General features: G+C 36.4%; 1 protein-coding gene across 5 annotated transcripts; it reads right to left on the bottom strand.

Annotated features, from left to right (window-relative positions):
* Positions 1-2,591: 2,591 nt before the first annotated feature.
* Positions 2,592-12,544, bottom strand: LOC121318170 (kappa-type opioid receptor-like). 5 transcript variants are annotated; one of them, XM_041254565.1, is made up of 12 exons: positions 12,348-12,544; positions 11,743-11,786; positions 10,471-10,534; positions 8,556-8,693; positions 7,748-7,846; positions 7,222-7,280; positions 6,041-6,148; positions 5,208-5,244; positions 4,981-5,058; positions 3,532-3,685; positions 3,340-3,425; positions 2,592-3,153 (listed from the first exon to the last, which is right to left on the bottom strand). In XM_041254565.1, exons 1-12 carry the CDS (start codon positions 12,405-12,407, stop codon positions 3,004-3,006), a joined length of 1,077 nt encoding a protein of 358 aa, XP_041110499.1. In that variant the 5' UTR covers positions 12,408-12,544; the 3' UTR covers positions 2,592-3,003. The 5 variants fall into 5 exon arrangements, with proteins under 5 accessions (XP_041110499.1, XP_041110500.1, XP_041110504.1 ...); XM_041254566.1 differs by lacking the exon at positions 12,348-12,544 and having other exon boundaries at positions 10,135-10,534; positions 11,743-11,777; XM_041254570.1 differs by lacking the exon at positions 12,348-12,544 and having other exon boundaries at positions 9,174-10,534; positions 11,743-11,777.
* Between the last annotated feature and the right edge of the window lie 507 nt (positions 12,545-13,051).

A 13,051-nucleotide genomic window follows, 5' to 3' on the forward strand; every position in this document is an offset into this window, starting at 1 on the left:
GCAGAATAAAGGCACATTTCAGCTTTCTTCAGCTGGGATTTGAACTCCCTGCAAGCTTAACAGTGTTGTGAAAACAAATTTTAAATGTATAGTAGTGTAGAATAATTGAACGTAGATCTGATTGAAATGGGCACGTTTCATAGATATTGTAGTTTTAATCCAGACTGACATTAATAGTGCAGAATAATGCACTGTATAAATACTATATTATTAAAAGTGAAAACAAAATGTGTATTATTGTGTACCATAATAAACTATGTGTCATGATAACTACGGAGAGGAAAATATTCTAGATATGGTATGCAAACAATATCGCTGTGAATGGTTTATTATTACTTTAGCAACATTTCCGTTTCATTTCCACCAGGTAACAGTAAACTAGTATTTATTGCACCCATTATGTACATTTTTTTATAAAATAATCTTTTTGGTTACATTGTATCAAAACATGGCAACTACAGCTGTAAAGTTGATTTGAGCAGTGAGACTTTATGGAACTTTCAAAGCACAAATGAAAGAGTTTTCCAGCATAACATAAACCCATTTCAAATGGTGCCACTGTAAGATTGTCATTTTTAGGATCAGCGCTTTGACAAGAACAGTATAAGTGGCTAATGGAGACCAGCTGTCTCCTGAGGTGTCATTGCTAAGCACTGTGCAAAGGTCCAGGTGGTGTGAGTGCAAAACATTGTGATTTAGGAAACAACCTTCCCGCAAATGTAACATGAATGCCTTTGTGTTCACAAAGCTGCGCTCTGATTTGTTTAATGTTTATTTTCTTCCATAACTTCTGCACCAGCAGCTTAGCTTCCCAAGTGACATTTCTGTTCTGTATTCTGCATCTTCACCCAAATAACCACTGCGCTTCTGCAAAGTAATAACACCTTGGCCTGGATCCCAGGAAAAAGGCAGACACATTCCCCAATCAAAACACTAAACTTTAACCGTCTTTGAAGCCACAGAATGGCATTCCAGTATTCACAGACAACTGAGCAATATGTATGTTAAAAGACAAGTTTTATCAAGGGTAGACAGCCCTTTGAGTGCTGAGTCATATTGACCTGGCTTTGTAAATTCTACTCCTACAAATACCAGGTGCTTTTCCACAATCGTCTTTACAGTTCATATGATCCTGCTGTTAGTTTGACATTTATTTTCTGATATTTAAAATGACTTCACTTTTTATTACACAAGGTGTCAAGTTTATTGCCTTTTATTTTACATGATGTACATATTGAAAGTAATCCATGAACCCTTCACATGTGGGAGCAGTTACTGCTACTTTCAGCTTAAACGACAAACAAAAGAGTGTGGCTTGTGTGCGATTAGGTGTAGAGCCAAGTCTTTCCCCTTCTGAATCTTCCTGTGGATGTAAATCCACATCACAAAACTCAATTTGCTTGAGAGCCAGTACTCAAGGGCAGAGGGTGCTCGTATCAGGATTTGCATGCCGACTGTCCTTGAATTTAAAAGCACTGAATGCAGTAAATGGCACCTAAACAGCCACAAAAAACACTCCTTTTTAGCCGTGTAATTTAGGTTTTACACCCAAGGAATGTTAGGTCCAGTGCAATTGCAAAACAAAATAAATACAGTACATACAACACATAACATGGTATTACATTGCATTCTTGCAGTGTAATTGTGACATTATTTTACATTCAAATAGCCACTGTAGAAAAATAATATATGTACAGTTTTAAAACACAAAAATACAGGTCCTCTGTTTGAAAGTAAGAAAGTAAGATTATTCCCTGTGCTGTGAATTTCACCAGCTGAATGGGTATGCATTATTATTATTATTATTATTGTTATTATTATTTCACTGTATGTTGTGACAGTGCTTGTCTCACAGCTTTCATTAGACTTTATTTAAAAGAAAAACAAATCAGAGTGCATCAAATATCCCAGCTATTCAGATGGCAATGATGTATATCTTCAAAGCCCTCTGGTGTGTTAGGAGTTTGCTGCAGTCAAGAATCATAAAGCCAAATTAATCTAATAAGTCATGCTGCATTAAGTGCTCATCGGGGTGGTTTATTATTATTATTATTATTATTATTATTATTATTATTATTATTATTATTATTATTATTATTATTTCCACATTGCCTTTTTTGTAGACATAACTAAACAGTCATTACATGATGATACTCATTTTGATGTAGTGTAGATTAAAATTCTGAGTAGCTATTTATACCATATGTCTGCTTCACAATTTGACTGTTCATAATAAGAATAAGAATAAGAATAATAAAAGGTTAATGATATAGTTATATCATTGTGTGTTATTAAATGATGTTATTATAAATGTCAAAACAGATTATAGGAGTCATATCCACTAAAGTTTGCATGATAATTTTACAGTATACCATGCCTTTACCATAGTTTGTCATGGGCTTTACAATGCTGACCTATGCTTTACCATGCTTTTACTATGTTTTATTATACTTTGTTATGCTTTTACTATGATACACTTTTATAGGTGATAAAAGGCAACTGGTTCCTTATTTTTTATTCACTGGCTCTCTTCATTGTGATTTTTCTTTTTGTTCTTTGCTTGTTTTATTTTAACCCTGTACTGCCCTGGGTATGCCCCATACCTATTTAATGCCTATTCTCTCAATGTCAAATATATTGGACACTGGGCAACAAAGGGTTAATATTTTAATGCACACTAACTAAGACATCACCCAGGTTTTCATTTTGTGGAGTTATTGTGTCCCTGTGTACTGCACTCTATCAGTGCTGTCAGAGAACACCAAAACAAAGGCATAAAAACATTTACAAACACAATCTGTTGCTTTTATATTTAAAATCAACAACACATAAGCTTAAAAGGAAAACACACACAAATAATGAATACATAATTGTGCTGACCGTGTGCTGTACACCGTTTCATCTTTAAACTTTTTCTGAGGAAGGGAATGGCAGTAGGACGTGATTTTCACCAGCGGCTGCTGTGGTTGTCTGGGGGTTTGCGTTTCACTTGTTTCAGAGTATTTAGGTGGCAAGTGATTCATCATAGAACGCTCTAGAATGCACATATGCCAGCAGACCTACTCTCTCTCCCAGCGCAACTTCACGGAAGTTACGTCGGAACCATCCATAGACTAAACTGTCCAGAAAGCCCTGAAGAGGCATAGTGGATGCCTGCAACAGTTAAAAAAAAAAAAAACATTACCGTTGAGTATATGACATTAAAAAATAGGCATTATTATTTTGCTGGCAAATCAGGATTTGCATATTCCTTAAATTCTATCAATTTAATTACGCCTTCTCTACCTATGATTATGGGCTCACTGAGTTAAAAAATAATAATAAAAAAAAAACTCTTACCTGTAAAACCTGTAAAATATAAAGGAAGTGCAGGCTTTGTGGACTAACATCGTGTAATAACAAGCCCACTAAGACCAGTATAAAAGCTATTGGAAATAATAAAAAAAAAAAGTCAGGGTGTTTCAATCACAGCAAATGACACAGGAAATCTAACAATTAGTTCATTTTAAAATTTCAAGGAATGACACAAACCTGGCGTCCAGCAGATTAAAAATACAAGCAAGATGGATCGAACAGTCACGTAAATGCCCCGGATATTTCTGCTGCTAAACCCGTCTCCTTCTACAGGGAGTAAACATTCCTCCTGCTGTCTCCGGCACCACTGCTTCACTTTACAGTACAGAACCTGGAGGAGGGAACACAGTGTGTAATGCAACTACTAAGTGGCATGCTATGTTACTGTCATGTTAAGCAAAATGTATAATGAATGTTTAGCAAAAATCTAAAATGTGAAATACAGTGGAACATCACATACATCTGACCGTCTCATAACCGCCCGGTCAATTAACCGCCTCGCTAAATAAATAAATACATAATTAAATATTAAAATTAGGCTACGAGAGTAATGGCATTGCCAGTAAGTGCTACGAAAGAAAACGTCGCAGTAATCAGCCTTTTGGTGCGTTCAGAGACGGGCTGTGTGTATGTGTCCGTCAGCTGTGTGCAGCAGTGAACTTTCAATATACCAGTTGAGAAAGCTTTGTGATTTACTCTTTTTTGTAGCTTTTAAGTGCATTTGAATTTAACAAAGCCAGCTTCATAAACACAATGCTTACCGGCCGTTTGTTTAGCCGAAGCAATATTCAAACCGAGCTGCTTATCAATCAAGAATGACAATATCAAGAAAGAGCACAAAGTACCATGACAGAGATATTAAGCAAGTACAACCAGGGAGGCAGGGACTTCTAGAGTTAAGAAAGAAGCCATCAGTTGCAGGTTACTGTACATTTACCGTTAGTTTTCTTTTCTTTTTTTTTTTTTTTTTTTTTAAAGCTTTACGTGGAGATGGCTTATAGTAAACCGCATAACAACACTGTGTATTGTAGCCTAATGAATGTCGTTTACGTTTGCAAACTTTTAAAGCAATGAATTTCCCCGTGTTTAAAGCAGTTTGGGTGTTGTTTTTGTTCACTAACCTATTTATGCATGTGTAAGTGTAATTTTCTATAGGTGTTTGCAAATCCGACTTTTTCACATATCCGTCTATACCCCAGTCCACAGGGAGCCGGATATGCGACGCGGTACTGTAATACAGTAATTACACTACATTTATTTTTGCAAAATAAATTATTCAATATACTACTACTACTACTACTACTACTACTACTAATAATAATAATAATAATAATAATAATAACTAGCAAAACTGTAACCACCACACCTAACAATGGGAACCAAACAAATTTAACAAAACCAAACCTACAAGGAAAAAATCAGGTTGCTGATAAAAAAAAAAAAGTGTAATTTAGTTTAATCTACAGTATGTACCATTGCATGATGGTACCTTGAGGAGTTATTGTTACAAAGAAATGTAAAATAATTCCTAAACTCTGCTGTCCCAGTTGAATAGTTTTTTCTTGTAATATTCCTGTGACCCTACATTCTGTTAACAAACACAATACATTCAGATAAATGACTTACTGTGCAGGAGGTCAACACCACCAGTACATACAAGAAGAACAGGATTTTTATTAGGTCTTCTTTCAATGTGTCTTGCGGCTGTAAAAATGGAAATGCTCTTATCAAGCTGCAGGGCATTTTAAGTGCAAAAAAGTGTTTGAAAATACATTATGGCTTCCTTTGTTTATACTCTAAAACTTTCACAGGTTAACTTGGTCACACACTGACAGGCAGACAAAAAAACTCACCCCGCAGACATCATTATGAATAAGCACCAAAATACAACTGTAAAGAAAAATTACAGAATTATTTGTGGATTTATGGTTTCAGTATCCAATAATGATATTTATAAAAACACATATATTTATTTCAAAGTGGCCTATAAGCTAGGAAGGGCAAGGAGTTCTAAAGGAATATTTAGTAACCTGAGGTAAGAGAAGATAACGGTCTGAACTAGTCTATCAGGTACATTCAAGATCTTGAAAGAAACAAACCATGATGTAAGTGAGCAGCAGGATGTAAATCACCCATCAGCCAATGGGAAGCATAGAATAAGGAGTCATGTGATCAAAGGATTAAGATACATTGACTGTACAGGACACCAAGGAAACAGCCATTAGTCTATATGATTTGAAAGACAACACTGAGAGGGCGAGGTTTTCTTTCATCAAGCAGAAATAGGTCAGTTAGAATAAGGAATATCTACTGGTACATATTTATCGATGGATTGATTTGGAACATAGATTGAAATAGTTGAAGGGAAACATCCAAGGTCGTTTACTAGGAAAAGACCCCATATTGACCAATCAGGTTAAAGGAAATCTCTGATCGAATCTGCTGTAAAGGTTTGTAAGGGTGGCTCTCCCTCCCTCATGTACTGTTGAATTGTAATACTATGGCTAGATTGCCTCCTTTTTTTTTTTTTAAGTTTACATTTTGTTGCATAATGTAAAAGAAACAACTTCAGAGGAACTGTCAATGACATGACTCACTCGCTTGGTTCTAGTTTTGAAAATTAGACTGGAGAAAATGCTTTAGAAATGTGGTCCTGTGTTTTTGTAGAAATACAGAGCCTAATTACCTGGAGCAATAGAAACAATTAGTAACATTCGGGTTGCTTGGGGTGATTTCGGTTGCAGAATTCAGAATGGTGATCACTTTAGCGAGAAAGCCCAGTGCTGGAAGAGACCTGTAAAAAGTACAAACCCTGACGTTTAAAACAAAATGTTCATCCAGGGAGGGCAATCAGTGTACAGCATGAAGCTACAGCAATACTGAATAAAATAATGGCAATTTAAAAAACATACTAATTCCTAGTAAAAGTATACACACTTGCAAAAGGTCTCCATTTATGGCAATTATATCCCTACTTTTGTAAAAGTGCATTATTAGAAAATCCAAAAATGTACTACAGTCAGCACTCACATATCCGACACTATAACATCGTGAGTTCAGTGACGGTTAGACGAGTGTGACACATATCTGATTATTTCATTTCACTCTTGTACGTTTTTTCAGGGAACACATAAAAGTTACAATGTCAAAAATACATGAAAGGACTGTGTTTTAAAATAAGTAGGCTTCCATTTAGATGTGCTGTATTGGTTTTGTTGGGACAGTATATTTTCAACAGAAGTACTTTAATTCAGAACGATATGATTCTGAAACTATAACTTGCCAAAAGAAACGACTGGACTCATGAACTGTAATACAACACATAGTTTTAAATCAGGTACATATTGTAGCAGTATGTAAAATTCCCCATTAACGAACCAACATCAAAATTAAATCTAAATGTTATCCATGCACACAGAACTGCGTAAAATGTAAAAGACAATGCAATTTAGCAAAAGATTTAAATGCAGAATATAGTGCTCGATAAGGCCTTAATGTCACAGTTCACTTGTACATGAAAATACACATGAAAACACATGTTTTTTTTTTTTTTAATGCATCACAGTATCTAAAACTGTTTAATGATTAACAGTTACATTACCCTAGATTGTCTCACTCGTTTTGTTTTTGCTGCATTTTCGTCAGTGAAACTGGATGAAGAGGGCTGTGACAGATAAACAAGTACGCAGCAACATTGAAGAGATGGGCTTTGTATTAAAAAACAGTCTGAAACTGTACGTGACGGGTAAGTGCATTCCTTTGTTACATCAATATAATGGGGATTGATTTTATTCTTAATACAAGGGCGGTAAAACGCGTGTATCTGGGTAACGGATATTCGAGTGCTGACTATATAGAACAACTTACCATGCAAGAAAATATAATAAATAAAGAGTCTTCTTTTTCCTTGGGCAATGATTTTCTTGCTGGATAAAGAAAGAAAAACATAACTGTGTCTATCTTATTGACTGACTGGTTGCACATTACAATCAAGCCTTCTCATAGGCTCAGGCTCATTTTCCTTGTTTTCCTTTAAAAAGATTAGTAAAAAGGTAAACATGAGATATCCACAACAGTATGTAAGAAGTTATTTATTTATATATATAAGCGGTTCTTTTAACTGAGGGCAGTAAGGGAGCTTGTTGTAAATTACTTGACAGCACTGGACTGATCCGAAGTGCATCTAGCGTGCTACAGTCCTATATACTAGTTAAACAGAATTCCACAGCTGGGAAAAAAAAAGATCCTCAATAAAGTTTGACAAGCAATCGAGCAATTAAATTATTTGGGACAGTATAGCAAAATATACCTTTGCATAGCAATAATAATAATAATAAAGAAAACATAATGTCTGAGCAATAGTGTCTTGCCTCGTCCTACCAGGCCATCTTACCTGTGAGTCTGGGTCTGATGCTTCCCTCCACCCTTGAACTGCTTGTTTGGCTTCGTAAGCGTAAACCATAACTAGCAGGAATATGGTACAGTAAAAGGACTGTAGAAGAAAAATGTAGTTTTATAATACTGTCAGACCTTACACAGTAACATTAACTGTAGACACCAAAGCAAATTCTCTACACACATTTCACATATGCAAAGACCAGCTGCTATGGGACACGAGCTCAGACCATTCAAAGGTGAATTACACAAAACCTGGAATCACTGGTCGCTAAACTTGCACGTGTAGCCAGTAACCATTTCAGCACTGGCCACCAGGGGGCTCTGTGTTTGTCATTGATACAAATCAGTCCACTCTGGTAAAAAAAAAAAAAAAAGACCTGCTATTGTGTAATAGCCAATAAGTTCTTTTAAAATTGTTATCAATATCGTTTATCATGGAATACATATTTTGTAGAAGCAGTTATTGTTGGAAAATACAGTAGCAACAATATGCAGAGAGAACTGCTATATGATCATTTAGGTTAATTTAGCAGCAGTTGTCGTTATGTGGTACTTGATCCACACAGGGTCACCCAGCCCCCAATACCTGTTTATTGTGATCTACAACCCCACTAACTTAACTATCCTATTGTGAATTCCAAAATGCACACATTTTCACCAGACACACTCTGGCCCATTATAACAATGCAGTGCTAGGTCATTTACCTAAATACGTTCGGCTTCAGTTCCACAGCCCATTGACTCAACCTTTTTTCAGATTAGGAAAACATGTTTTCTCTTCTTACTTTTTATTTTGTACTCACCATTGCCAGTGCGATTCCATATGGGCAAAACCTGCATAATGCAAGGAGTTTAGATGGAAGTATTTCAATTGTACTTGTAGCAAGCAGGGCAGCAGCTGCCAAGAAGTCAGCCAAAGCCAGCTGGAACAGGGGTCGGGCCTGCAGAAATAAACCCCAGAGGTCACTCATTTTTATAGCTAACAATCTCTGTCTGCATCTAGTTAATATACAGTAACAAATGTATCTCGGTCGACAACGCTGGGTAAAAAGAAAGTTTCTACTTGCTGGCAGAGGATGACTTTACCTTACCAGAGTTTTCACAAAGCAGAACGACACAGCATGTGATAAGATGAGTACTGACTGGAAAGTGGACTCTGTTAGTGCGTTTGAACTTTCACCTGCCCTGGTCATTAAATTATAGATAAGGTTATACAGTATAGCACATTGGGTTTTGCATACTGTAATATTTTACTGTAATACAGTTTTGAACAAAAGCAAAAAAACTCACCTAATGCATACAGAAATATAAACTTTCTCCTTTGCAGAGTGGCTTATCAGTACAAAAAAACAGACATGTGCATCAAAGTGAGAGCAAAGTGCATGCTTTCCTTTAGGATAATAACACGTCTTACTCCATACCAGAAGCATACTCTTTAGAATCACACTGCAGGTTCAGGTGCTTTTTCCTCCTGGGGATTTCCTGCAGCTGCTTCAGGTGAGATGCAATTCATTCCAGTCATTGCTGCCCTGAGCCCATGTAACTGTATTGACAGCACTACAGACTGAATATTAACCCACAGAGCAGAGATAACACAGGCAGTGGCATTGCATCTTTCCAAACTTTACAATAGCTGTGTTTACAGCAAGAATCGGGGGAGTACGCTACGACACAGAAGTAACCCTATGATTCCAGAAAAAAAAAAAAGAAAACACTTGTCTTTTTTATATTTAGACATGGATTTATAACAAACTTTGTCACGCCTCTGGGTGTTGTTTAATGATAGTTAAGGTGGGGCTATGCTAATATTTCACATACCACACATCATTAGCACTGTACCATTAATGAAACAATGCCCATTGCATTAAAAAGGGTGTTTACAACAACTTTGTAAGGTTTTAGAATGATATTACAGAAACGTTTCAAATTTAATTTTTTTTTTAAATCTTTATAATTTAAATGTAATTAAATGTTTCCATTAAGGTCCCCTCACACAAAAGAGATCTGGTAATATGCTCGGCTAAAGTTGTAACTCAAGGAGCACAATCTCAGGCATTACTGATTGAGTTGCATGGAAACCTCGGCTTGCTGCTGAGGTTTCAAGGCTTTTATTAGTGAAAGTCTGAAGCTGTGTATGTCTCGACTTTATACTGTAATCTTGTCATTTATATTTTGACAATCATGGGGAAACACTGAAGTGGCTCTCTGCTCTTTCCCTGGTTGGCATTTATTTTATATATTTTTTGGATACCTGTTATGCGATAAGAATTTGCAATTGGATTACAGGAAAAGCATATTTCTCTCAGTAAGCTGACGATTCTTCAATTTGTTCATTGAATTTGACAAATTGTGACCCATGGAATGATAAATAGTAAATAGTACCAAGCTGGCAGTCGCCGACCCCCTCCAGGCGTTCCACGCTTTGGGGACACATTTCCAAAATCTAGAAAAGTATAGTAGGATCACAGACATAAAAACTCTAGAAAAACCATTATGCATTCTGGGTGGCAAAAGTTGTTGTAAACATGTAAAACTAATGTAACTAATGTAAACAAGAGTCAGATTGCACAGCTGTGTGATTCATTCCACATTTTACCATGAGCTTAGCCACAGAGTACAGACACAAACACGGGGGTCACGTGACACAGCAATGACTGAAATATGATGGTCCTGTTACACACTAGCATTTTCTACAGCTTTTTCATCTTAACAGCCTACCTGTTCATCAAGATATCTCTTCTTGATCACAGAAACAACAATTACAGAACCACTTCCTATCAAGCTGTCAATGAAAACAAAAGGAAAATATTTGCTTGTTAACATGGATTACAGGGAGAAATAAACAGATCAATGAATTTACACATAGCTCTTTTGCTGTTACAATTGTATTTAAGACCTTCAAACTATTACATGGTCCATGCATATTTAAATATCCACAGACATTTTTCTTCTGTAAATAAAAAAAGAAAAGGCAGGTTAGTTTCATCCTCCTTAAACTCATTCAAATCCTGACTTGTAAATATTTATTTTATGACTGAATTAGATTTTGTCAGCAAAATTGTTTACATAGAATGATGCCAGTGGCTTAAGACAAAGAGAAATATGGGTCAAATACATTATTACTAGTCACATAACATGACTGATTTACAATATGTGGAATAACTTCTTATGTTCCCGAGACACGTGTAAAAATGGAAGTGTGACAGGCAGACGGACGGATGTACAGACAGCTTGATCCCAACAGTAGGTTTACAGATATGAGAAAACAAAAGCATAACACATGACGTATAGACAGACGTACAGACGATTGCCTCCACTATACCCGTTGCCAGGCATTCATCCCCTGTGGGGTGTAATACAGCTCTACATCTTAAGGTTTTAAAATCTGTTTTCTTAAGACTGGTCCCAAGTTTGTTCTGTTTCTTTTGATTCTTAGTTTGCATTTTATACTGCAATCTGTAGTTGCAGATATTTCATAGATAATGGTATAGAATAGATGCAAAGCTAATGCTGCTTCTCAGTTACCTCACTACATGCATTAGAGTGCAATCGTCTAGCTGCAATCAGACTGTATGTAACCTACAGCAAAGGTGCCCGGATGTCGCAGTTTACTCATAATTATGCATTTGAAATATTTGCATGTTCTAAATAAATCAAGTCAAGCACTAAAATATTTTCAGCACAATAAAATGGGACCCTGTAATAATATAAATAAACTAAGGAACTAACTATAAGGTCTTCAGTTTCAACATTGTCTTAATTCTTTAGGAAAAAGTCTGTTGAATAGATCTAAGTTCAAGAAATGGCATCATATAGAGATTTCTCCATATGCCAAGACCTAATTGCAGTGTCTGCATTAATGGTCACTCCATTGATCTCTGTCTATAGATAACTGAAAGGGGTGTTATACTTATTAAAATCTGCTCTATAATTCCCTTTGTTACATGGTGTTCTCTGAAGAATAACAGAAGGTTCAGAACAATGGCTTACCTTAGCGATAAAGAGGATATGTAGATAATCGCCAAAGTGTGCATCTGAAAGTTAAAGAATATGTATTTCTGGGATTTTGTAAACACCCTCATGGCCTGTGTGTGATTATTGCAGTCCCCATCTGTACATACCGGGGTTTAGGACCCAGGGCAGTGCTGTGGCAGGCATCCACTCAGTGGGCGAGGCAAGTTCACATACTTAGTCACGCACCTGCACTACCCCCCCCTCCCCCCCTCCCCCCCGTCTTATATCCCATAGGGTATCAGGATTTTGTGGGGGGTGGGGGGGGGGGTGGTGGACCAGTAGTATTTTCAAAAAACTTGACAGGTATGAGATTTCAGTTTACAAATGCTCCCATATTTTGGAAACTCAATGTTGACAGGTATGACATACATTCTAATATTTTTTGTAAAAAGCTAACATAGATTTGCGATTCTTGTCTACCAAGGGCTATATTGAATTACAATAACAATTTTTATTCCTGAGTTACGTACTAAATTAAACAAATTAATCAAATTATTCTTGTTTTGTCGCATTAACTTTCAAGACTAGGACTGTAATACATACTTCCTTAATTGTGTAGAATCACAGTCAAGTAGTTTTACCTTATTATCTGATAATACTGTCCTATTATCAAAGGAAACACCTACATGCTGGTAAATCATGGCAAAACAAAATCAAACAACAGTGTAGAAAAAAAGAGGGAAAAAAAAGAAAACTCTTCTGCACAACCAAACAGGTAATCCTCAGTATTCCCAGTCATGGAGAGAGCCAGTAAAGGGTTGAACGCTCCTTCTCTTCCTTGTTTTTACACCTCCTCCTTGGACAGATGCCAGCACTGAACCACATGACATTCAAATGCTCCTATCTGATATTAAATACCTGAAGAGTCAAGGATGAAATGGTCATATGATCACTGATTTGAATGCCCGCCTCTCAGACAGTACCTGGATACATTAGGGGAGAATACGTTGACAAAGGGAACTGAAGCGCAGTATGAGGATTGACTGAACCTTTTAATAAATAATGTAGGCTACTGAATATTCTAATAACATATAGCCTTTATTAATATTGTCTACATGACACACATGTATGATTACATTCGCTTTAGTACATATAGTTACTTAGGTATATCTTAACCTTGAGTTCTGTTGATCCAGTATTGGATTTTTATCATTTTGCTCTGCATCAGAATCCACTTTATCTATGCTAGTGGAATCCTAGTTGCCAGGCTTCTTTTGCGTATTTCCAGATACTGTACCAAAGATCACATGACCTGCTGACCTCCCATAGTAATAGGAGGGCGGGG

The sequence above is a fragment of the Polyodon spathula genome, chromosome 7 (genome assembly GCF_017654505.1).
Source record: "Polyodon spathula isolate WHYD16114869_AA chromosome 7, ASM1765450v1, whole genome shotgun sequence".
Taxonomy (NCBI): domain Eukaryota; kingdom Metazoa; phylum Chordata; class Actinopteri; order Acipenseriformes; family Polyodontidae; genus Polyodon; species Polyodon spathula.